The sequence below is a fragment of the Canis lupus genome, chromosome 5 (genome assembly GCF_048164855.1).
Source record: "Canis lupus baileyi chromosome 5, mCanLup2.hap1, whole genome shotgun sequence".
NCBI classification, from domain to species: domain Eukaryota; kingdom Metazoa; phylum Chordata; class Mammalia; order Carnivora; family Canidae; genus Canis; species Canis lupus.
This window is the reverse complement of record NC_132842.1, coordinates 79,358,133-79,383,532: the sequence shown is the minus strand read 5'-3', so window position 1 is coordinate 79,383,532 and position 25,400 is coordinate 79,358,133. Positions and strand designations below refer to the sequence as shown.

The window sequence follows — 25,400 nt, the reverse complement described above, 5'->3', positions numbered from 1 at the left end:
CCCCACCTGCTCGCCCCAGGGCCGGGCTGGGCGGCCCAGAAGGAAGCACGTGGCCCCCTCGGGCGCGTTGCCCGGGAGACGCGGGCTGTTTACCAGCGGCTGGAGCCGGCGGACCGCGGCGGATGGAGCAAGGATGGAGCAGCGGCAGGTGAGCGCGCCGGCCACGGCCACCGCCAGGGTCACGGCCAGGGCGACGCCCCGGGGACAGGACGGGCCCGGGGAGAAGCGGCCACTCCCGGGGCCACGCAGGCCCGGCCCAGCTCACCGTTGCAGGAATGGGGCAGCTCCCGGGCTCCGCGGAAGCCCCGGGGCCTGGACGGGGACACCGACCCGCGGGGACCAGAGGCCGTCCCGCACACCGAGAGGCCCGAACCAGACCAGACCGGAGCTCCCCCAGACCCGTGCTCTTTCACCTGGGCGCCTCTCACTTTCTAGACGTCCCCTCCTGCCCCTCCCCCAAATGCCTGCTTCTGCTGTTCCAGCCCCTTTCGGTCTAGAGGGGCCTGCGGGCACTTGGAAGATCGTCTGCAGCTATCCTCCTCCACCTGCCCCTCCCCACGCTGCTCCTGCAACCGTCCCCACTGCCTTTTCCAAACCTTTGATCACTTGATGGCTTGCGGTCCAATTTCTCCACTCCCCCTTTGAAACGTGGCACTCTGCGTGGGACAGTGCATTCTACTCATTTAGTCGGGGGTAGAACTGGGAATGGTACCAAAGTTTTCTCCTGCTCAGGCCAACTACCATCTCCTGTTGATTCTTCTGAGTGCCTTTCATGCCTTTCATCCTGACAGCCTCACCAGGGGGGCGGGGTGGGGATTGGCAGGGGATAGTATTAACTGATAAACATTTTTAAAAGACCAATTCAAATGTATGCATCCTCGGTATACATCAGCAGATGGTACGTGGGTGGGTGTATTTTACTGCGTTTACCGTGGGTTTAGATTTGGGCTGTGAGTGGATGAGGGTGGTCTGACCCTGTGCTGAGGGGCGGGTGGGGGGGGGCTCCTTAGGAAAGCAGGAGGATGGCCTCAGCCTTTCCTGTCACATGTTCTCCCTTTCCAGTTGATTGGGTGAGTAATCTTAAGGAATGGGTGCCTGCCCTTTTGGCAGTTCCCTGGAAACAGTTACCAATGTTTGTTTCCTGACTGCTAGCAAGCCTCTGGGGTGCAGCTATTCTGTTTAAGTAAACAGGCCACTTGCCTAATCAGCTGGCAGCTTGATGGATGCCTACACCTAGGTCTTGTCAAATCACTTTGTGGTTGAGCGATTGCCAGGCCTAGAGGTGGGGAAACGAGCTGAGCCGGGATAATGATGGGCTCTGCGTGAGTCTTCCTGGCCCCAGGGGCGGGATGGGCAGGGTTCGGGGACCCAAGGTGTGGCTGCAGAGGCACTGTTGGCCCAGGGTCCCCAAACACCTGTTTCCCCTGCTTCCCCTCTCCATGGGATAGATGCTGGGGAGAGCTGGTGCTCCCTCCATGTAACAGATGGTCCCCGAGCTCGGGAGGAGGCAGTGGGTTATGAAAGCAGGTTCGATGGAATGGTTTTACCTGAAGGAGGTGTTAGTCTCTAAATAACCATGAGTGGGCTTATAGGAATTAGTCATAATTGAGGTTTTTTTTTTTTTTTTCTCTCTCTCTCTCTGAGATAGCTCGCAGTCATGTTATCTTATGACCAGGGTGTCTTGAATATGACACCCCCTGAACATGGATAATTATATAGTACCAAAAGGTATAGAAAGTGCATGCACATACTCAAGTTTTACTGTTAAAAATAATCCAGCAGAGAGCCTGCAAGAACACATGACTTTCCTCATCAAAGTTGTTAAGGAAGAGGTTTCTAAGTTACCAAACTTACTGACAGTTAAACCTTCCCGAGGCATGTGTGGGAGTTAGAAGCCAAGTCTGTGATAATTCTGTAGAAGCTGTGGCAAATTAATAGCCATTCCTTGAGGCGGGGAGGGTGAGCCGAGAAGGGGAGCTGGTTCCCGAGTTGAGCTTATCTTTGGCAGAACAGTTGGACAATTATGACCTTCTTGTGTCATCCTGAGTTAAAGTGCAGAGCTGCTTAATTGCAAGGGAAAGACTTTAGAACTAAACCAACAGGGAAGAAACCACGTTTTTCACAGTTGATCAGAAAATAGATTAAATTAACAAGGAGATGGGCAGGCTTTTTTCATGCCAAGGAGAAGGTTCCTGAACTCCCAGCAGCCAGACTGGGTGTGAAAGCCTAGCGAGAAGTGGAAGATGGGAGTGTGGAAAGACCCCGTCTGTGGACAGGGTGGAGCGAACACAGAGGCTTTTAAGAAATGGAGGACAGCTTTTGAACTGGCTAGTGCCTCGGGGATATAGGGGAAGACTGTGTTTTGTTTGGGTCTGGTCTTAATGGAGAGGGAGAGGATACTTTCTAAAATTTGGCAAGATGGGTGAGAGGCACCGAACGGTAATGTCGAACGGTAATGTTAGAATGGAAAGCTGCAGGGCTGGCATTACATTGTTCAGGATTGTGTGACAAAGGTAGCGTGGAGTCAGTTTGAGGTGAGGATGCAATGAAAGTGTGGAATTAGAAAGCGTTATTAGAAAAGCATTATTTTGCATTTTTGAGGCAAGTTCAGAGGCTGTAGCTCATTAAAATCAGCCTTCCGGCGTTTCTGTGCAGTGGGCAGGGCAGGTGAACGTCCCAAAATAAGCCCAGCTGGTTAGAGGTGACTAGGAGTAGAACCACTTTTTCCCTCTCCTGGGGAAAATGCTCTGCAGCAACAGGTAAGACTTTTGGACATAAAGTGATAGAAAGCGCTAAACAAACAGAAAACCAAAAACAAAAGCAAAAGCACCTTACCTTTTCTTAAGCCAAGCCTGGAACTTATAGCCCTGGTTACATTATTTCATATTACTACCATCCTGTTGCGGATAAAGGGACTGATGCTAGAGGTATTTAAATAATGTCTCCAAGGTCATATGGCTAATTCTATAGATGGGGAAAGAGATGTATCAGAAAGGTAGAATGATGGTCCCATGGTAGCACAGCTAACTCTCTGCAGAGCCTGAAACAGAACCCCAGACTTGGGACACCAGGTCCTGGTTCCTTTGTACTCAAATATGCTACTTCTTGGGGATGGTGACGCACTGAGAAGTTACCAGAAGGTCTCTAGAGGGCGGGGAGAGACCTGGTCAACCTATGGGCAGAAAGCAGCAGTGCAGTGGTGGTCAGGATTCCAAGGGAGGAGGGGAGCCCTAGACATCCCCCCTCCCCACAGTGTCCTGGGAAGGATGTAACCAGGGCCTTGGGGGGGTGGTGGTGGTGGTAGCCTTGTTAATGAAGGGGTCACCAAGGTGGTGAGGAGGGAGAAGGAGACCTGATCTGGCAATTCTGGCCTGAGTAGAGAAATGCCCACGCCCCTACCGAGCTTGGGAACACGGGGCTTCTGTGGGATTTTGCTAGCACTCATGAGCACCCTTAGCGTAGGAGACCCACCTAAAGAGGCCCTCAAAGTGTTCACCAGGTAGCCGGGAAGACAGAAGGTGAAGCCTAGGTCCTCCAGAATAGGACCTGGTGTCACAAGACCCAGGTTCTAGTTCAGGCTGTGCTGATAGCTGGCTTTGTGACCATGGGGCAATTGCTCTGCCCTTCTGGCTCATACATCTGTAGAATCAGCACGTGTCCAGAGTCCCCTATGGAGTTGGTCTAAGACACAGTTTGGTACATGTGGCCTGCTGCCAGTTTTATGTGGCTTGTGGGCTAAGAATAGGTTTTATACTTTTAAATGGGTGAAAAAAAAGAAGAGGAATATTTTGTGCCACATGAAAATTGTATGAAATTCAGATTTCAGTGTCCATAAATGAAGCTTTATGGGAACACAGCCACACCCATTCGTTTACCTACTGTCTATGGCGGCTGTCACCCTCCAATGGCAGACTTGTGGAGTTGTGACAGACCCTATGGCTGTCAAAACTGTAAATATGGGCTATCTGGCCATTTACAGAAAAGGTTTGCTGGCCCCTCATCTAGAACCTGCATACCTCCCTGTGAGTTCTGGCCAAGGGGCCAATTTTCAACAGTGCCCCCCTCCCCTTTCCCATCCCCCTGGTGACAAAGTTAGGGTGGTGGAGGGATTTTTTTACATGGAGTGATTTGTGCAGAGCCACCTACCAAGGTTGAAAGAAAAGACAGGAGGAAGGAAAACAAAGTAAGATTAAAGTGTAGGTAGACAGGAAGAGTCAGGTAAGGCCTGGGGGCGGCGAGGGGAACCGGGTCAGTGGCTGCAAGGGCAGGGCTGAATCATTGGACCAGAGATCATGTGGCTTCCAAAGCTGAAAACATGCCCAGAAAAAGTTAGCCAGCCCCTGCCCTAGATTGTCACATGGCTTGTTGCTTCTCATTCCTTTGGTCTCTCAGTTTAAAGCCCCCCACCCCATAAGAATAAGAATGAGCCCCCCCACCCCCCGCCAGTCACTCTCACTTTATTTCCTCATGGCAATAATTTCTCATTGTGGACTCAACACCTGTCTTTCCTCGGTCTTGGTTCACTGATTTTTTTCCAAGTGATTGAAATGAATGAACGAGCGAAGGAATAAACGGCAGCAGGTGCCCCTCTCCCCATGCTCGAAATCCAGAGAGAAACACCTAACTCCATGCCGGTTGGCACTAATTCCGGCACCTGGGGGTGAAGGGCTTGGAGGCCAGAGTCCCAGGAAGTTTAACCCGCGGCTTGTCTTTCCTCCGCTTCCTTAGGGGTCTTGAGGAGCAATGGCCACAGAAGCCCCTGTGAACATAGCGGCCCCCGAACGCAGCCCCGTTGGCAGCCCAGCCGCTGACGGCTTCGCCTGGCGGCCCGACTCGGCAAAGATGCACGTCCCAAGGCCCAAGTCCGCCAAGGGCCGGCCGCGGCCGCGTCCACACAAACCACAGGGTCCGCAGGGCGCCCAGCTGTGCTCTCCGCGCGCGCCGGCCACCCTGCCCCCGGCCGTCCCCTGTGAGTCGCCAAGCAGCCAGAGACCCGGAGCCTGCGCACCCAGGTCTCCAAACCAGGGAGCGCCCGACGAGATCCCCGAGCTGCTGCAGCAGGTGCCCATGGGCGCTTCCTCCTCCCTCAATAAATACCGAGTCCTCCCTTCCATCAACAGGAAGACCCTGGAGGAGGGCTCTGTGGACGCAGTGGCCACAAAGGCCGGCTCGCTGCAGCTGAGCAGCATCCAGGCTCTCTACCGGGAGGAGACGGGCACCATGAAGGCAAGCGAAGAAGACTCCAGAGTTCGAGCTTGTTCCCCAGAGAGGACAGTCATCGTCCGAACCAGGAGACAGATGTCATCCAGGGCCCGAGACCTGGAGGAGCCATCAGACGGAGAGGCGAGGCTGCTGCTGGCCATCAGATCCCCGTCGGGCCGAAGGTTCGTTCACCATTTCCGGCCCACTGACGCCTTACAGACCGTGGTTGCTGTGGCCGAGCGCAACAACCAGGCCACCTACCACCACTGCAGCGTCGAGACCATGGAGGTGCCCAGGAGACGTTTCTCTGACCTTAGCAGATCTCTGCAGGAGTGCAAAATCCCCCACAAGTCGGTGCTGGGCATCTCACAGGAAGAAGAGGACAGGGAGCCCTGAGTCCACAGCCACCCAGCTGGAGTCCTGGGTCTCGGAGTAAGGAGCACGCTTGGGTGCTGTGGCCTTCCGGGCAGCTCGGTACCCAGTGCCCTGCGAACCTGGTGCGCCTGTGATTCTTGGGACTCGTCCTCACAGCACCTCCTCTGAAGGAGTGAAATCTGCACGTGCGCCAAGCGTATTGAGAAGGTTCTCCTCCAATTGTTAAAGTCCCTCCAGCACTGGGGCGAACTGGCGAGGTACCCGGGCTGTTCCTGAAACCGCCGTGACCAGGCCTCCTCCTTTCCCCAGAGCTGGGTCCTTTCGGGAGCATCTGCTTGCTTTTACAACGAACCCTCGCTCTCTTGAAGCCAATGGTTTGCCTTTCTGTATTTGATGCAGGATTAAACACTTCCCAGAGAGGATTCTAGTCTGGTAAATAACCAGGGCTCAGGAAATGTCGGACTGGCATTTGTATTTCTCGCAAGCATCTTTAAGAAACAGGCAGTTGACACTATCTTAGAAGCAGCCCCCTTTGCTGGCATCGGGTGGCTAGAGTTTCTTGGGGATTACTGTTTGTGTGATGTGGCTTCAGAGGAGAGAACAGGTCTTTTGCTAATACAAATCCCCCAACACATCAACATTTCTGAAATAGTCTGAGAGCGAGAAAGTAAATTGCTTCTGCAATCGTGGATTAGCCAAGTAGCTACTCTTAGATAGAGAATAAGTAGGTTTGCAAATATCGGTAGCTACTCTCTGCATGCAACATTCTTCCCAAACTGAGAAAAACCAGTGGAATCTGATTTCCTTTGCTTTTGTCACTAATGGAATCTTTTTGATTTTGAACCGCCCAAACCTACAAGTCTGTACCAGTTTGCACCGGAGGCCCCCCTTGGCCTATCTGGGTGTGGACACATGGTTTCAGCGTCTCACCTCCTTCAAACAGAGACTCCCTGGTGTGAGGACACCAGTGTCCCTGTTCTGTGATTTCAGAACCTCCCGAGACCAAGGGTGCCTCTGTTGGGCATCACTTGGCTGCGCCCCGTACTGAGAGACCGTGTGCCCAAGTGTCTGATGGGCACGAAGTACATCTGAATGCCTTAGCCTGTTTGGTTTTCCAACTCTGAAGTGGTGACGTGGACAATTTGCCAAAGTTCTCTTGTATCGGGAGTTCAGCGAGAGTCCCACCTCTCATCTGGATCCTCGTTATAGCCAAATCGCCATCCAGATTAGGGAAACTGATCCCTCAAGATCTCAGCCATCCCAAAGCCCCGAGTACCGATGCGCCTCTCTCTGCTCCTGAGTACACAGGGAAGGCAGGCGTTCTAGAAGCCTATCGGCGTGACAGCCTCAGCAGCAAGTGCATCTTGTACCTAGATAAGGAATGTGGCTGGAAATGTTACTTCCAGCAAATTTATACTCAGCCACCGAGATTAATGCCAACTTCATCTCCTCTAAAGAAGGCTCGCCTTGTCCTACCCGCATCCCACACCACCCAGATCACTCGAGAGTGGGCTATTTCGGAATGTGTGGTAAAATTTCCTAATACCATCTCGGTTGCAAAGGTCAGCTGGGGCTTGCAGGGCCTCAGGCAGGCCCACGCAACTGGCCACCTCTCCCAACCAGCGACCATGTCAGAGGGGACGGGAGGCTCGAGCCCGGTACTCACAGTACAGGAGGTTTACCTCCCACCCAGGACTCAGGCACATATCTGCCTCTGATCTAGGAGGCTGGAGGAAGAGCCTCCTGCAAAATCACACCTACTCTGTGGTAAGAATAAAATCCCACCCACCTGGGACTCGGTAATCTCTTCAGGCAGGAAATCTGTAGAAAACTTCAGTGAAACGGAGCATGCTCCAGGGAGCTAGAATCTTCTGCACTTAGGGCTTTGCTGCTGCTATTTAGCTTGGGATTTGGGGGTGGCAAAAAATGTGGAAGGCATGAAACATAGAAATATTTTAGGGTATCTTAGGACACGTGACCAGAACTAGACTTGAGCCACCTTAATAAACTTCTTTTGGACAAAAGGATGGTGAAACAATAAAAATTGATTTGCGTGAAGCTGAGTCAGTGGAGAAGCACGCCTTCTATTTTAGCGCAGGACTCCAGCCACCGTGCTCTAGCGGACAGAGGGGCCCATTGACCTCTTGGGAAAAGCACTTGGCTGCGCTGTTAAATCCAAGTGCTCGTCCCCAGGCTCCCCGCTCCCACCCTTCCCACAGATCTTGCTTTCAGGTTTTATGATAGCACCGAGCTCCGTATGGCAAGAGTCTCCTGAATTCCTCCTAAAAATCATTCCAAGTACTCTCCTTCAGAGGTTGGCAAGAACAGCTCCATCAGAATTTCAGAGGGGTGGCTCTACAGGTGGCACTGCCACATGGCCACCCTGGCCTGATGGGCTAACCTGGGCCCAGCACACTACTCCTGGTGGCCTTGGGTGACCACTCTGTAGTCACAGACCTCATTCATTGAACCAGTGGCCACTGAGGATCTTTCCTGTGTCACTCACAGGTGACTGGCATTGGCAAGGAAATGTGGAACTGCTTTGGGACTCTCAACCTCAAGGCGACTGAAGTTGGTGGAGGTAGCTTTATCCGTGAAGGACCCTGGAGTGAGGGTCAGATACACTGTTGCTGTCTCCTCGCCGTCTTGTGGAAATGCAAAGGCAAGTCCACCTTTCCAGTGATGGCACCGGGAAGCATGGTCTTTAGGGATGTGAACTTTGCATAGGACAAAGCTTCAAGACCAGTTTTCCCAGCATATCCCCTGTTACAGTCCAAGAGGTAAATTAGTCCTGGCAGCAGAAGGAACAGCAGGAGAAATAAGTGACTCATCATTTAGAATCCAAAAAATTTTCACCAACAGATGGCAGGTGGTTTTAACACAACAGTCCTTGCCCTGAAAGTACCTGGGGATCCAGCCAACAGCCGGCAAGCCAGGGCAGTCCTGATGAAGAGATGCAGGTGAACGTGACTGTCACTCCAGAGAACCTGCAGAAAATACTCCACAAACAAAGAAACGTAGACAAGTCTTGAAGTTTCCATTATAATTAAAAGCCTTCAAGTCCATTGTCAGATCTCTCTCCCCATCATGCATTACAAACGTAGGCGCTCCAGGAGCTGAGCTGCTTCACTTTGGTCCATGCTCTTACCACTATTTCAAGTGGGTTTCTAGTGTCAAATAAAGCCATGCTGCCCCGAGAGGTACAAAGTTTCGCTTTACACAGTGTTTTAATAAGTTGAGATAAAAGGGTGTGTGGTTTCCCGTAGCATGAGGTGTAGTTTCGATGAGCCTTTCATAGGGTAAGAGGATCTACTGTCCTACCTTTTCAATAGAATTGCAAAGAAAACTAGATGATTCCACCTTAGCCTTACTTTGTAATCAGTCTGAGAAGCCAGCAGGAATATCTGTCTCCCCAGTGCAATGAGTAACACACCACCATCAAGTGCAAAGTTTGGAGCCCGCTCACCCTCGCCTCGAGTCAGAACCAACCCAAACCCACAAAGGTCAGAGGCCACTGCGGAGGCGTTGGCAACATCCAAGCGGAGCCGACCCTCAGTGACTCACAAACACACAAGACAATAACTCACATTATAAAAATAAAATTGGGTGTTCTGCGTCTACACTGGCGTAATCTTTTCTGATTAGGGCAGTGTCTGGCAGCCCTTTCTGACACACCTCTGTGTTCCCTACCTTCAAACTGTGCAGGAAGTGGCGGTGCTCCTGAACAATTTATGGGGAAGGTCAAGTCTCTGGAGGTATTTTCGGACACACTTGAATCCTGTCCCAGGAAGTTGAGCCACTGATAGACAACCATCCATGGGTGTGGTTAGGCAGGCCTCGATCAGAAGGACTGCTGTGCTCGGCCGGGAGCACTCTGGCTGTTGTGTTGAGAGTAGACTGGAGGGGTCAGTGTGGTAGATGGAAAACCAGCTGTGGCCCTTGACAGTGACCAGGGTAGAGATGGTGCCAATTTGGGCCAGAACAGCAGCCATAGATATCGTGAGAGGTGTCAAATTCTGGACACATTGTCTATTAAGCCTCGAGGGAGAAAAGAGGCAAGATAGTTTTGACAAGTTGGGATTTACCCAAGTGGACGTCACCATAATGGACTGTTCCTTCAAAAATGAGCAAACATGTCAGCAACAAACACATGGTGGGCAGGGAGAAGCACTGACCAGAAGCAATGTTCATAGGAAGGAAGGAAGGAAGGAAGGAAGGAAGGAAGGAAGGAAGGAAGGAAGGGCATGAAAGGAAGGAAGTGCCCTTTTTTTGGAAAAAGTGTACAGAGAATTCCTATGCCATTCATTGCTCTTTGAGAAGAGATGCAACTAAAAATGTCACTATTTCGCTGAAAATCAATTACCATCAAACTCTCGGGGCATGCTTACGGGCCAAGGTTACTTAATCTACCTGGTTCCAGTGAAATGACACATCGTTTACCTCTCCCGCTCCTGCCTGCCTCCATTCTGTTCATTCAAATCCAGCAGCTGACTGGGGATGCATTTCTTCTTGGGAGGGCAAATAAAACCAGTGTCCTTTGACCTAATTAACAAAGCTTCCAAATTTCATGATTTTCATGCCCACCTGTTTTTTTGTTTTGTTTTGTTTTTGTTTTTGTTTTTTTTACAATGAGGAGATCTGTGCAGTAAGGCCTTGGTCCTTTTTGTGACCGGCTGAGAACAGCACCTTCTGGCATCTGTCCCGCGAGGGAGATGGAGGCCTGCTCTGGTCGGTGAGTACCACTGACAGGCACCCCAGGTCAGCTCTAGACCCTGCCCTCTGTGGAACCAGAGTGGCCAGCCACTTGCGGACAAACCATGGGCGAATACAGCAACTCTACTGCCCAGTTGGGAGGATGCTGCGAATGCAGCAACTCTACTGCCCAGTTTGTGTCCAACAAACTCATGGGAATGACCTGCTGCCCCGACTCCAGCCTTGCATCTAGCTTTGGAACTAGATGTCCCCCTAGACCAGACTTCAAATATACCATGTCCCCAAAGCCTCTGGATCTAGACTCTGTAGAGGGTTGATTAGTCCCCCCAACCCAGCCTGGGCCTCAGCTTGCTCTTTGCCTTCTTCCTGGAGCTCCCAACAAGGCTTCATCTTATTCAAATCATCTGTAATAATTTCATTCAACAAGTATATCCTAAGAACCTATATGCCAGGTACCTATTAAGTCTATCAATGAACAGAGCAGAGCAAAAGTCCCTGTCCGTATGCAGGTTACATTCTAATGTGGGGATACAGAAAAAGAACAATGAACGTAATAAACAATACAGTGTGGTTGAAGGGGATACAGGTGATGGAAAACAGAAAAACAGAGCAGGGAAAGGGAGATCTGGAGACCACGGGGTGGGGGGGAGTGTGGTAGAGGATGGGACATCACATGGTGGTCCAGGCCGACCTAATTGACAAAGTAGCATCTGGGCAGAGAATTTGAAGGAGGTGAGAGAAAGAGGGTAGGAGAGGTGTGGGGGAAGCCCATTCCTGGCAGTGGGGATGCAGAGGTCCTAAGGAGTGAGTACATCCAGTCTCGTAGGGGAAGGGTCCCAGGCAGGGTAGCTGGAGTGAGGGAGGGCAGAGCCTTCAGACATGGCACGGGGAATAGATCACCGGGATCTTCCAGGCACTGTCACTGGGTGAAATGGGGAGCCACTGCAGGGTGCTGAGCAGAGGAGTCAGTACCTAACTTGTATGTCCAAATTAGCGATCTGGATGCTGCGGTGAGAACAGGCAGAGGTAGCAGATGGAATCCCAAGAAGAAGTTATGACTTTTGTCATCCAAGCAAGAGATGAAGATCCCAGTGGTACCCACAGATGTCATGAGAAGCTGGGTCAGCTCCTGGGCATATCATCTCTTTACTTTTTAAAAAAAGTAGTACTTACTTTTTGGGCACCTGGATGGCTCAGTCGGTTAAGAAGCATCCAACTCTTGGTTTGGCTCAGGTTGTGATCTCAGGGTCATGAGGCCGATCCCCACATCAGGCTCCGCACTCAACTCAGAGTCTTGAGATTCTCTCTCTCTCCCTTTCCCTCTGCCCCTCCCATTCGTTCCCTGTCTCTCTCTTTCTCAAATAAATCTTTAAAAAAGTAGTACTGAGTTTTATTGTAAAAACAGTATTAAAGTAAATGCTAACCCATAATATGCATCATCATCATCATCAATCAATCAACAGGCAGGAGAGGCTCACTCTTAGAGGATCCATTGCACTTTGTCTCTAAGACAAAACACACACCTTTTTTTTTTTTTTGATGGAAAACTTAGAAAATATAGAGAAGATGGAAGAGGAAACTAAAAATCAGGGATCCCTGGGTGGCGCAGCGGTTTGGCGCCTGCCTTTGGCCTAGGGCACAATCCTGGAGACCCAGGATTGAATCCCACATCGGGCTCCCGGTGCATGGAGCCTGCTTCTCCCTCTGCCTGCGTCTCTGCCTCTCTCTCTCTCTCTCTCTCTCTCTCTGTGACTATCATAAATAAATAAAAATTAAAAAAAAACAATCTTAAAAAAAATAAAAATAAAAATAAAAATCACCCATAATCCTTTCAGTCAGAGATCATGGTTATTAATATTTTGACATATGTTGTTTCTTTCTTAAAGATTAAATTCATTTTGCACTTTACTCACTTGCCAGTAGGCATGCATGCATTTAACATTTGCAATCCTAACAAACACTGTGATTTTAGATTCTTTTTCCAAATTTCTCCAGTCTTCATAATTATTTAAAGGTTGACTAATATTTCAACATGTTGATGTACTATAATTTCTTAAGCTATTTCCCTTTTATGGAACATTTCTATGTTTCCAGGTTTTGCTATAGAAGTCTATGCTTGGGGGCACCTGCGTGGCTCAGTCAGTTACACATCTATCTTTGGCTCAGGTCATGATCCCGGGGTCCTGGGATGGAGCCCCACATTAGGCTCCCTGCTCAACGGGGAGTCTGCTTCTCCCTCACCCTCTGCCTCTGCCTCTGCCCCTGCTCCTGCTCCCTCTCTCCCTCACTCTCAAATAAAATCTTAAAAAAAAAAGTCAATGCTTGAAGCTACATCTATGTAGCTTTTTGTATCTTTTGAATGATTTCTTTAGGACAATTCCCAGACATAGGACTGGTATGTCAAATTATCTAAAAAAAACACCTTGTGGATTTTGCTCTGCTTTTCGAAGGATTATATAGAAAGGACCTCAAGTTTATTACATTACCAACAACTTGGAGACTACTGCTTTGGATATAATATTCCTTTTGTTGGCTAAAAATAATTTTGCACATCTTTGCTATTGAATATTAATATTCAAATATTAAAAATCTTACATGTCTTTCAACATATTTTTAACGTCAAAATAAAAAACACAGTGCAGTGACTTTGCTTTCATAACCCGGGGCACTTTATTTTAGTTAAAGCTAAGGCAAGCAGGGACTGATGGTGGGCTCAGAAATAAATTTCTTTGTCCTCAATATATTAATTGATCTACGCATTCTATCTGATACAAGTATTACACTTTTCAAAATACATGTAGTCTTGAACTGAACTCTACGTATGTTGGATTTTTCGGAATCAAATATTAGTTAAATACATTATCTTTTCACTGAGCCAACAAACTAATCACGTACATGCCCTGGACTTGGGGCATAAAGATCAATCAGACAGGTATTTGCTCTCAAGAGTTTCCAATTTAGTGGGAAGACTCATGCAAAAAAACAAAAACAAAACATATGTGGTAATACTATACTAGTCTTTTTGTTCATTTGGCAATAGTTTAAAACCAACAAAATACAATAGTGGTGCAAAATAGTCTTACTGACTTACAACAAATGGTCTCAGAAGAATATCTGAATGCTCAACTTCACTGGTCAAAGCCATGAGCATTCAGTCTGAGGACCTGGGCTACCAAGCCACTGTCTCCTGATGCCTTTGAATTTGGGTTTTAAAAGAGGGCAAGAGTCGTGGGACAAGCAGACGGAGGCAATGACCAGGCTGGGAGCGCAGGGAAACTGTGCACCCTACAGAGAGCATTTGACTCCACTACCATTTACACTGGAGAGGGGCCACTGAGGCGACACCCCTGGGACTTACTGGAATGCTCTTGGTCTGGGTCCTGGGTGTTCAGGCTGTGCTACGCTGTTCAAATAATTCCCCACAGTCGACCCCAGAAACCATCCTTTCATTTTCAGATGGAAGAGTGTGTCCGGTAGAGCAGGAGAGGGTGCAGCTGGCAGACAAGCGCTGGGGAAAATGCAGACAGTCACCAACAAACCTCTGACTCAGCATGGCTTGAAATGCCCCTAAATGGCTTTTGAACTCTAAGACTGTGTTCGATGGGCAAAAATTGAATAATAGGTTTTAAAGATGGGCCAGGAAAGTTTTTTAAAAAAAATCTGCTCCAGATCTTCTGAATTAAGGTCTCTGGGGTTGGAGGCTAGGAACCATGAGTTTAGGAACCATCTCCCTCGCCCAGAGAACGCTAAGTGTCAGCCAGGTTCAGAACTGCTGAGCAAAGCTAGGTCATGTCAAGGTCCCTACTAACACTTACCATCTCTGAGTCTATTCATCTCAGTCTCAACAAGCCAGACCAGTGACTGGCCTCTGAACCTGCCTCTCGGGGCAGGCTTGCTCTCAAATTACCCTTGGGGCTTCCTTCTCAGGGGATCGACCCCCCTCCATTAGTCAGGAGCTGCCCCAGCTTCTGAGGGAAGCCATCCCTCCCTGCTCTGAGCTGCCCCGGCTCATTCTTCCCCTTTCAGGTTCTCACAGAAGAAATAATCCTATGTGCAGTCCAGAGAGCATGGGACTGGCATCAAAAATCTTCCCACCAACCGATGCAAACAACTGTTTCCCAAGGGGCTGTTGCAAAGAATCAGATGACATACTGTTTATTGAGAAAGTCTGACATCTGTAAAAACATGCACAAATGCTTGTCTTTATTCCAGTAACCACCCATCTAATACCATTGCTCTTCCTCTCTTCGTTTGTTACACAGACATTTACTGCGCAGCTGCTTTGGGCCAGGCCCTGGGGACGCGCAAGAGAAGGTGTGCTCACTGGCCTCCTGGAAGCAACTGTCTAGCGTGGGGAGGCAGGTCATACACAGAAACCTATAACGTCATGGGATTAGTGCAATGGTCTAAACAGTGCCTGGAGCTCAGCAGGTGCTCAGTAAGTGCTTGTGGAATTAGTGAATACGTCAAAAGATGGTAGGGAATCACAGATAGAGGATGGGGGAAGGTTCCTGAAAGTAAATGTGGGAGCAGAGGCTCAGAGGGAGGGATGAGTAGGAGAGAACCAACCAATAGAGGAGCAATCAATCTCCTAGAACCAGCACACAGCTGGCCTCTCTTTCCAGGCCCAGAAGCCCTTTGACCACAGCCTGCAACTCATTCGTCCTCATGGTTCTCTGGGTGCCCAGCAATGGGCCTCGTGCAAGGTAGGTGCCAACCTCCCCCGGATGAAACCGTTAAAGATCCTGGTTATGAAACAAAACACCTGCATCCAAGGTGTAAAGCTAACTTGGGTCATTTGGATCAGCCATGCCCTGCAGCCAGTTCACAGCGACGTGTCCCCTAACGATGCCGTCCCCAGGGAACTTGGAAGAATTTCCAGTGTCCTCACAAGTGCTCTGTGTAGAGATGGCCAACGCAAATCAGTTCAGCCCTTCTGCTTGGTCCTCAGCCACGTGATCAGCACACGTCTCTCCTCGCCTTAATCAAGATAATATATTCTTAGCAGGGAGGGATGTGGAGACAGGTAGGTTCCTGTTCTCTAAATATTTTACATTTTCACAAGCACAGAAGCCCAGTCTGCAGCTGAGACCACCACCTTACAAATCGTCAAATACTCTAATGGCCTTTGTTTGGGCCTCTTTCAGGGACTCCGTTTCTGAATGAAAATACTGTGACCTGGGCTCAGGGAATCGACCGGAGGCAGAGCATAACCCTGATGACATTGGGGATGCCCCCGTCCTGTGACCTCTGTCCTTGAATTTATCCAAGAAGAGAAATGGGCCCTGGGGAGTGTGGTGGTTTACACATTCCTTATCTGAAGACAGAGGCTGGGCAATCTCTCAGGACCGTTTTAATTCTATGACCCCACAGCACACCAGGGCTTGGGTCTTGATTACTTGTGACTGGAGATTTTGCTAGAAGCAAGCACTGCTGCCAGGCTGAAAGTGCGATCAGGCTCCTTTCTGCAAACTTTTCAAATCTGAGGTTGGAGTTCAGTGGAGTTCAATAATGGCTGTTGAACACGGCCAGCGACCCAGCCTGAATAGGACTGTGTTCCTGCACCATCTGTACCTGAGGCCAGGTGAGCAAGTGAGGCACACAGACAGCCTGACCAAGCTCCAGAACCTCCTGGGTACAGGTCGTCCCCTATTTCATGCCTAGGCCGGCGCTACGACAGGAGAGGGAGCTGTATGGGTGTGTGTGTACAGCTGCTGTACAAGACAGGTGACACTTTCTAAGCCTGAAGGAGATCACAGAATTGGGAAATATTTAGTTTAAAATCCATACAGAAGGATCCATACAGAATAATCTGCCCACTGCCCCAGCTTGTTCCCCCCACCTCTCCCCAACCCAGTACTGTTCAATCTCTACCTTATTCACCTGCCTTGACCCTTCTTCATTTTTTAGGACTACCTGAATTTTTCATATTTATTTATTAGCTCTTTTCCCAATCAACCCCAGGACAAGGTCTGGGACCTTGCTTGTTGTACCCCGGGCACCCCCTGCCTGGCTGCTAAACATGTATTGAATACATGAATGGACGTCCCACACCCAAGGGCACAGCTCTGGCCCACTGGATTTGGGCCTCTTGAAGATGGCAACAGGAAGGTACAAGAGGAAGTGGCATCCCCAGCTTCCAGGGAGGATCTTCTGTCCCCTGGCTTCGGAGCTGCTGCCTCTACCTCAACTAGAGGAGCCACGTACAGTTGCTCAAGCTGTCGGGGCAACCTGAGCTCTGCGCGTCGGGTGGTGAGTGTCGAAGCACTTGCCCTTGGGGCAAGGACGCCCGGGCTCAAACCTAGGCCTCCCACCTGCCAGCCAGGTCACCTGGCCCCTCTGGGCCTCAGTGTCCCAGTGTTTTTAGTAGTTAGTGTACGAAGCTCCCAAGGTTGTGAGAACTGAACAGGTTGACACATGAAGCACCAGAACTGAATGCGGCACCTGGTGACCCCTCTGATGCCCCCTCTGGGTCCCTCCCTGCAGGCCCTCTTGTCACTCCACAGCACCACCTGCCATGCTGCTTGGAAGAGGGGGGCAGTCCGTCACAGGCCCAGCTGCCCCCGGGGACTAAATCAGGTGGACACTTGGGCACTGACCAGATGTGTGCAGCAAAGGCCCGGCCACCCCTCTAGCCTGACCCCTCTCTGTGTCACGGCCGAGAACTTTCTCCCCTGGCTGCTGCCGAGCACGGGGTGAACTGCCAGCTGAAGTGGGGAAGGGACAGAGGATGGGACCGTGTTTCCTGTCTACTAAGAACTCCACAGGTAGACCCTCCTCCCATCTTCAGGACGCTCTTCTGAGGCAGACATCATCCGGGCCTGTGTACAGACCAAGCAGGTGGGGCTTCAGAAAGGAAGAGGGACCTTGCCAGCACGTGGGTGTCGCCGATGCTCAGTGACCACCAGGACGGAGGTGGCAGGGGGGTGGGGTGGGACCCCGGAGGGAGGGCACCAGGCTCCAGGCTGTGTAGGAAGAAACACCGTTGCCCCCGCCCCCAGCTGGGAACACCTGCCGGAGTTCAGAGAACATTTCCATTCCCTTCTGGGTGTCTCTCCTTTTTGTAATCACAACAATGATTAGTGGCGTTTAATATCTCATCAATTCCATCATTTCCACATCTAGGATGATTTCTGGTGCTGAGGTTCACGATGTCTCCCAAGGAGGCCGAAACTGAGAGCACCAGATCTGGAAGGATGTTTTCCGGGACGTCTGGGTGGCTCAGTGGTTGAGCGTCTGCCTCCTGGGGTCCCGGGCTCGAGTCCAGGCTCCCTGCATGAAGGTTGTTTCTCCCTCTGCCTGTGTCTCTGCATCTCTCTGTGTGTCTCTCATGAATATATTAGGAGAAAAAAAAAAGAACGTCTTGCACGGCCAGGTTCCACACCATTCGGCAGCACCCAAGCCCTGCGCAGAAGTGTGGGTGGTGGGAAGCACTGGTGCCACCTCTTGAGCGATAAGAAACATATTTGCCTTCACCAGGCAGGGGGTCCTGCTCCCAGAGGAGTGTGGGACCTCTGCTCAAGGAAGTCAGCAAAGGCCACACGGAGGGGCCCATCCTGTAGCTGAGTCTTGCGGGACCAAACAGGAGTTTGCCAAGGAGGAGAAGCAGGTAGGGAACAGCCTCCAGGCAGTGGGAAGAGCATGTGCTGAAGTTTGGAGTCAAGGAAGGGCCTGCCCTGCCAGGAATGAGGAGAGTCCTCCTGGGACAGTGGAGCGATTATAAAGGGCCCTGCGTGCCTCTCTAAGGAGGGTGGACTGGACTCCCCCCCCACCCCCCAGGCAAAGGAGAGCCAGCCGGCCCTTTAAAACAGGAGTGTATCATGTCCCAGATCAGCAGCTGGTTCTAGACGGGCCTCTTGGTGGCTGGAGGAAGGGCAAGCGGAGGGTAAGACAGACTGGAAACAGGAGCGTGAGTTTGGAAGGCCTGAGCTTAGGCCATGGCAGCATGAGCATGGCCTCACTCCAAGCCACTAGGCAGTTGCTAAGGTTCCCTATAAAGGGCAGCGGAGCTTTTGCATTTACAGTCCTGCTGGTGGACCAGCATCGCTGTCTCAGGGCAACGCGGATGGCCAGCGTGCACCGGGGAGGTCCGGGGCTGCGGTGGAAGCAGACCCCGGCCAGCGGCGCCCCTGCAGCCCGGGCTGCTCCACCACTATCGCTCGGGTCCAATCGGCCTGTAAAGATGAGCCTAAGTGCAGCCGAGATCTTCAGCAGCCGCGGGCAGCAATCCCCCCTGACCTCTGCCTGTTTCCCCCTTCCCAGGAAGGGACACGTCTCCCCAGCTGCCAATATTATGAATAACGCGGGCAATGAGTCCCGTAAACCGTCAAGGCCAGACACTAAAATACCAGCTTTCTGGGGATTCTCTCCTTTAACCTCATGACAATCTTAAGGGCAGGCTCTAGAAGGGTAAGCAAAAGCCAGAATAGCAGAAGTGGCCCTGCAGAGAGAGGCAGAAGCAGTGAAGAATCATCTGAACCCTGAAATCCCCAACCAGCTGCTCTGTTTTGATAACAGAGTACATCATGTAGAGAAATCTCTTCCTCCCCACCCTCTCTCATCCCAACCACAAATCAGCATGGCTTTTTTTTTTTTTTTTTTGAAGGCCTCTAGTAAACACTCTTTGTCTATCAAAACATCTGCTGCATATTTATCAGCCTGAAAAATAAAAGCTCTTCATTAATTGATGGAGTGGCCTTTCTTTGGGGACTTTCATTTCTACCCAACCTGAGAGGTGACTCTAACACTGAACTAGGTGATCTGTGGCTTTCATGGTGCGCTCATTAGTTAAGCTCCCCAATTCATGGCTTTCCAAAGACATTAGGCTCTACAGGTGCACAATGAATTCCTCGCCCCCTAACATTTGCCCATCTCTAATGAGGCCCCAGAGAACGGCTTGGAAGCAAACTGGTTCATGCCAAGCATTTACCGCACGGAACGATCTTGGGGGTGGGGGTTGGGGGGGCAGGCGGCAGGTGTGAGCTACAGCTAGTATGACTGGTTGGAGATGAGTCCCTGTGGGATTCTACTGTTATTAACTTGGGAAGACGACTCGGCTGGCAAAGTTAACTAGGAACAGAAGGATTCGAAACAACTGCTTTTGCAAACTTTATCGTGTACCATTTTAAGAAATGTTGCATGACTCGCTGCTAGCAGGTGTCTTCAGGGGTGGAGGGTTGTGTTGCCAAGTTGGGGAAGGAGAACATTTCTTTGCTCCTCTATGAACAAAGTTGCAGAAAGTCCAACCATCTCTAGGGCTGTATGCCAGAGAGCTGCCCCATGTAGGGCCTGAGAAAGAGAGGATCTTGGGGTTTGGTCAACGTTTGCACTTGATCTCTAGATCAAAGGTGACACGTGAGGAAAACAGTCTCAGGGCAAAGCTACACCAGAGTGGGGACCACAGAGGAGAGCCTCTGGGGCCCTTGATATATGGCAACTGTGGCTTCCCTGGGAAGCCATGGATATTTAGGAGGTACTGTTTCCTCTCTGGTCTTGAAGCAGAGTCAGGGACTGCTGAGAAAAACACCCATCAGAGTTCTGGGGCTCTGGCCTCTGAGGGAAAGCGCTATCAGTAGGCCACTCGCCTCTCCCAAGTAGGGTATGAAGATCAGCCTCCATGACTTACTGGTAAACCTGAAGTATTGCCTAGAAGGAGGTTAACAGGGATAGCAGAGGACAGCCCCACTGGTGCAGTGGTTTAGCACCGCCTGCGGCCCAGGGTGTGATCCTGGAGACCCAGGATCAAGTCCTGCGTCGGGCTCCCTGCGTGGGGCCTGCTTCTCCCTATGCCTCTGTCTCTGCCTCTCTCTCTCTCTCTCTGTCTCTCATGAATAAATAAATAAAATCTTAAAAAAAAGAGAGAGAGAGATAGCAGAAATGTGCAGTCATAAGTACTACTGCCCACCTGACCTTGGGCTTTCAGGAGACACCCCAACACCCTGCGGTTTGGTAGGAGGACCCCTGGCCTCAGTACCGGGAGACCCCCCCCCCAGTCCTGACTGTCATGTACCAGCTCAGCAGACACACGCCTGGAGCCTTTGTGAATCTCAGCCTCCTCTACAAAGTGGGGATGTTGTCAACACTTGCTCTGCCCACTTTCCAGAATGGGTCTGAGGAACCAAAGAGAGAGCACATACAGAAGCATGTCGTACACTGTAAAAGCTGTGCCCACGTCAAGTTAGGAGGCTAAATGTCACAGGGACCCTATCCACCCGAGCCTCTGCAAGTGAGCACCAGACAGCTTACGGGACTGGGTTTTATTCCCAACTGGATCTGAACCCCAGAGTCCCCTGTTTCTGCTTGACCAAATCCCTGCCGGAATAGTCCTTAAAGCTGGGGTGTTGATGTTAATTTCAGGGTTCCCCGGATATTCACCTAAAACTGGCAAATCTTTACAGCACTGTAGAGGCCGAAAGGCAGGCTCTCCAAAACAAACAAAAAAGGATCCACCGCACCCTATGCCAGAAAACATCCAGTGCTCTCAGAATATAGGGGTGCAGTATGGGTACCCTGCCCAGACCTAGTTTATAAAGCAAAATCTAACCCTCTCTCTCGATCATCAACAGAGGGTCAAGGTTTAGAAGGCCCGTGAGCCATTTTGTTTTGGAGGAGAGGTGGAAGCCAAGACCAGCTGTCTCAGAAACCTAGGGGAATCGCAAGGCAACCAGGTGGTCATCTGCCCAAATATAGAAAGAAAACCTTTACCTAGATTCTGCTTCCAGAAGGGATTCACATTTTGCACTTGTACAACTATTTCCTGGCTGAGAGCTGACCTACATTGCTGTCCCTGCCCACACTGGTAATTGTTTACCACGGGGTGCCTGTTCTTTGGCCACCATCCTTTCTCTGGTTTCCAGGCTGTTAATTGGTTTCCAGTGGTTCTGTTGCACCAACTGTACTGAATCCCTCCCTGTGATCTGTTCACTGGCTTCCTTGAGCATGCTCTGGGGAACAGACACCCCCAAAGGCATCATGGGGACCCCAAAGAGGCACTCACAAAAACCATCTTTGAAGATGGGGTCGTTTGACCGTTCTTGAAAAATGTTTATGACCACATGGTAATGGAGAAGGGAGACCACAGGGGGAGTAAGAGGGAAGGCAGGCAAGTTAACTCGATGGAGAGGTTCTCTGCTTTCTTAAGACCAAAGAACAATCAAAGCAGAAAGGAACTGCAAGGGGCAGAGAGGGAAGTTGGCATGAATGCCTCAAGGAGAGGCAGGGGAGCTCTACTCTCTCGACTGGGAAGCCAAAAACTCTACAGTATAAGGAGGGTCACAAATCAAAGAGCTCTTAGAATCTCAGGTGCAAGTCCTTACCGGGGATGGAGACTGGTCTTTCCATTCTCCAGATGAGGAGATTAGATCAGAGAGGACGAAGGGACTCGGCGGATTAGCAGAAGCATCTGGACTAGCTCCTCAGCCTTCCTGACTCCCGAGCCAATGGTCTTTCTACTCATGGGACAAATGCCACTTATGCCTTCCCCTCTAGAGCTCTGTGTGGGTTTTTATCTGTTTTAGTCACAGCTATGCTCCGAGTGCCCTGGGAAATGCCTGGCATATAGAAAGAAATCAGTCATATCTTTGGAATAAACGAATGCCCTATTCACCTTAAGACACCGTAGATCTGGGCTGTATCAGGCTGTTTCAGGGCTCTGACCTATAAGCCATTATGTGGGAACCTGGTTTACATGCTGATCACCGTCCAGATTCAACAACTCCAGGAGGGACACTGTTGTGACCATCTGGAGGGCCGCCCGCCACAGTGTGTGCGCGTCCTGCCGGGCCGGAGGGAGAGGAGGGCATAGGAAATTGTGAATTGTTCAAAGGCCTTTGAGTTAAAGGGATTCAGTGAAGAAAGATGAGCCGGCCCGTGGGGCACAACTAGGGGCCCGAAGATCAAGGCCAGGAGAGGAAAGAAAGGGGCTCCAGCATGTGCGGCTGGGGAGGGACAGCTCAGGAACACTGAGTAATGAGCCGAGGCCCTGCTGGAATCAAGAGAGAGAGGCTAGTCAGGGCTTAGATTTCATCTGGTAGATGATTACAGAGGTTTGGGGACGTGTCGGCTTTTATGACATGCTGCCCGATGTCACTGTGATGTGTTCGCTGCCAGGACTCTGGTGAGCAATGCACCCCAATTATAACCATTCCTGTGGGAAAATACAATCTGCATCATGAAGACCCTCTGTATAGCCTCTTCCCCCGGGATGTGTTGGGCTGAAAAGCAGGGCTGTCTATGCTTCTACATCTCAACAGATTCCTGGATGCGGCAACAAAGCCCAGTTTTAACCAAGCGCTTTGGAGGAGAATGAATTTTGGAGGGCAGGAGACACTGATGGTGGAGAGGTGATAGAAGCAGGTGGAAGCAGGACCTCCCTGGGGGTGGGGGGCTCTGTTTGGGGGCGGCCAGGCAGCAGACCTCCTGCACTCGGCGTCCGGAGGCTGTTCCGTCATCCGGAGACCTCAGAACACTCAGCCTGGGGTAAATCAGGCCAGGGGATACTGCCTGGAACTCAGCCAATGCTCTGGGCACCGAAGGAATGTCAGATCCTGGCCAGTTTGGGGCATTCCAGTCCACAAAAGTCCCTGAGTCAGACTCCCTGGGTTAGAAAAGCAAGCAGCATTAAAAGTTCCTCTGCTCTAATCAGCTTTGAAGAAATGAAATGAAAGGAGCACCCTTAAAGGTTAACAGCACACTCTTCATACTCACATTCACTCCTTAGGACTCTGCCAGCAACCTTCGGGTCGGGGCGGGATGGGCTTGAGCTCCTTGCTGGAATGCTGCTGGTCCAGGAGTCAAGGGAAGGCCCAGACTCAGAAGGAAGAGAGTGCAGTCAAGAAATCCTTTTGCTGTTTTAGGATCTCCATGAGAAACTAGACTAAGATTTATCCCAAAGCACAGCCATATGTTTCGAGTCAACATTTAGGATTTTATTTTGGGGGAATGAAGTTAGGCATTGGCGTTCACCTTTCCCTCCATCCCTCACACTGACACTGAATAATGCAGCGTGCATTTTCCACAATCGTGGGTAATAGCCTACTCGGTGTACATGTCTTTTAGCTGGAGACTGGCTGAGAAGCCCACATGGTATGCAGTTCCTCGCGGCAATCTGCTTTAGTCAAGGTCAGGCAGTCCCTAGTGCACAGGAAACAGGGGTGCGGTGTCCCCTCCTGCACCCCATCCCTCTCCTGGGGTCTGGGTAGCCTGTGCACCTGGGCACCTGGAAACTTAGACTTGCAGGGAATTTCTAGAAGGGAGGAGAGGGAAGTAGGCTTGAGACCAGAGGCCCAACCTTTTCCTGGGCTCTCAAAAGAGCGGACAGGGCAAGAGCAGGGGAAGGGCTGGGGCTGGAAGCCCACACTTCTTTCTCTTTTTCCCTCAGGACATAGGTAACCTGCAAGATCTCCTGCTCCTGCTCCGTAGCACTACATCATAGACGCGGCCTTATCCTGTGCAGAGTTTCAGGGTAGATTTAGGGAAGAGGGGGTGCAGCCAAATGGATGACTCACTTTGCTCTGGCCTGGCACCCGTCGCCGAGAGAGTGCGGCCCAGGCATTCTATAGGACAGTAAATAACGGAGGTCTCTGCCCACGTTCGCCTCCACCCCAGCAGAGGTCTCCAATGCCACTCGACAGACACCAGAAGCTCTTTCATCCTCAGGTTTCTTTACCGTGGTACATGCAGCTCCAAGAGCCTGGAGCCAAGGGTCCACCCGGACAATCCGTAACGTCGAAGCTGCCTCTGGCTGCCTGTGTGACATTCGGGAAGTCCATATCCTTCTCTGGTTCTCGATGCTTCTTTGATATCAAATGAGGGCAGCTGATTTCTTTGGTCTATTTCAATGATGCTCCACTAATTTCAAAAAAAAAAAAAAAAGAAAAAGGCAACCGAGGGGGCTTTTCTTCTTTTTTTCCACTAGATGGCACTGTGCCCCCAACAGCGGCAGGAGGACCCGGCCCAGGCCCTGGGGGTGGTAAGACATTTGCTCAGCAGTTCCACTTGGCCGGCTGGGAAGGGGAAGGCCGGGGTGGGGCTACCGCTCTTCCAGGACCAGGCAGAGATGGTGCAATCGGACTCTGCAGGTTGAATCAGGGCAGAACAGGAATTGGTCAGGAGCTTAGATTTCAAAAAGCAATCTGGTTTTAAAGGGATAAAGTGCTGGGTAGGGTTGGGCAGGCGAGGCCAGTCCTGGACTCTGATCCCCACCGCATCTCCTTGAGTTGCCACGTGTGTACCCCATTTTCACCAGGATGAGGGCAGGTTCTGGGGCAGGCTCTGTGCTGGACCTCCCCGTGAGGCTCTGCTTCCTAGAATGTCAGCCCCACAGCTCAAAGGCTCTAGAGCATTCGCAAGAAGCTTAGGGTGCACGCCCTCGGCCACACAGTCCCTGCCATGGAGTTCGTCCCTGAGCCGAGGGAGTCCAGGTCACCTGTGACCAGCACCTGCCCTCATGTCTGTTTTAAGTCAAAGATAAGACTGACATTCTTTCCTTTCAACTATAATCTTGATTTAAAAAAAAGATTTTACTTATTTCTTCATGAGACACATAGAGAGAGGCAGAGACACAGGCAGAGGGAGAAGCAGGCTCCCTGCGGGGGGGCCCGATGCGGGACTCGATCCCAGGACCCAGGGATCAAGACCCCAGCTGAAGGCAGATGCTCAACTGCTGAGCCACTAAGGCGTCCCTAATTTTGATTTTTTTAAAAAGAGAAGACCAAATAGCTTATTTCAACAAATGTTCCAGGATAACCACGGTTTAAAATGTAGCCAGTAAATCCTTTTTAGAAAAACCTAAAACAATACAATATTGCATAAAAATACTTACAGTCTCTTATGGGGGGAATATGTCTACAGTTATGTTAAATTTGTGCATGCATGTGGGCAAATATTATAACTGAAGGAACAAACAGAGACATAGTTTTATTTATGGCATTTATGTCATTATGGCATTGTGTCATTTTTCTTTCTTTAAGTTAGAGCATTCTTAGTTTTGCTTTATATCAATAGCAAATCCTTGATGACCAGGATCGATTGACTCCTAAAAAGCATCCTGTATTTCCCTAAAAATGTGTTTCAGTTTTATAAAACCCCTTTCTGAGGTTCTCTGCTCAAAG

The 25,400-nt window shown here is 50.5% G+C and overlaps 2 protein-coding genes across 4 annotated transcripts in view; one reads left to right on the top strand and one right to left on the bottom strand.

Annotated features, from left to right (window-relative positions):
- On the top strand, positions 1–11,670 carry UBXN10 (UBX domain protein 10). 2 transcript variants are annotated; one of them, XR_012031806.1, is made up of 3 exons: positions 1–148; positions 4,729–10,309; positions 11,285–11,670. XR_012031806.1 is itself a non-coding variant. In XM_072828040.1 (2 exons), the coding sequence occupies exon 2, from the start codon at positions 4,744–4,746 to the stop codon at positions 5,596–5,598; it is 855 nt and encodes a 284-aa protein (XP_072684141.1). In that variant the 5' UTR covers positions 1–148; positions 4,729–4,743; the 3' UTR covers positions 5,599–10,781. The 2 variants fall into 2 exon arrangements, 1 of the variants encoding a protein (XP_072684141.1); XM_072828040.1 differs by lacking the exon at positions 11,285–11,670 and having other exon boundaries at positions 4,729–10,781.
- The window catches only part of PLA2G2C (phospholipase A2 group IIC), a 91,250-nt gene that overhangs the window by 20,564 nt on the left and 45,286 nt on the right, over positions 1–25,400 (bottom strand). The window contains exon 1 of one of the 2 annotated variants that reach the window (XM_072828043.1): positions 597–798. The gene's annotated coding sequence lies outside the window, so the exon portion shown is untranslated. Of the gene's footprint in view, positions 1–265; positions 441–596 lie in introns of those variants that run through there. The other variant, XM_072828044.1, reaches the window with a different exon arrangement.

Bases quoted from the DNA above. Each gene is read 5' to 3' on its own strand.
- UBXN10 (XM_072828040.1), top strand. From the start codon at position 4,744: ATGGCCACAGAAGCCCCTGTGAACATAGCGGCCCCCGAACGCAGCCCC.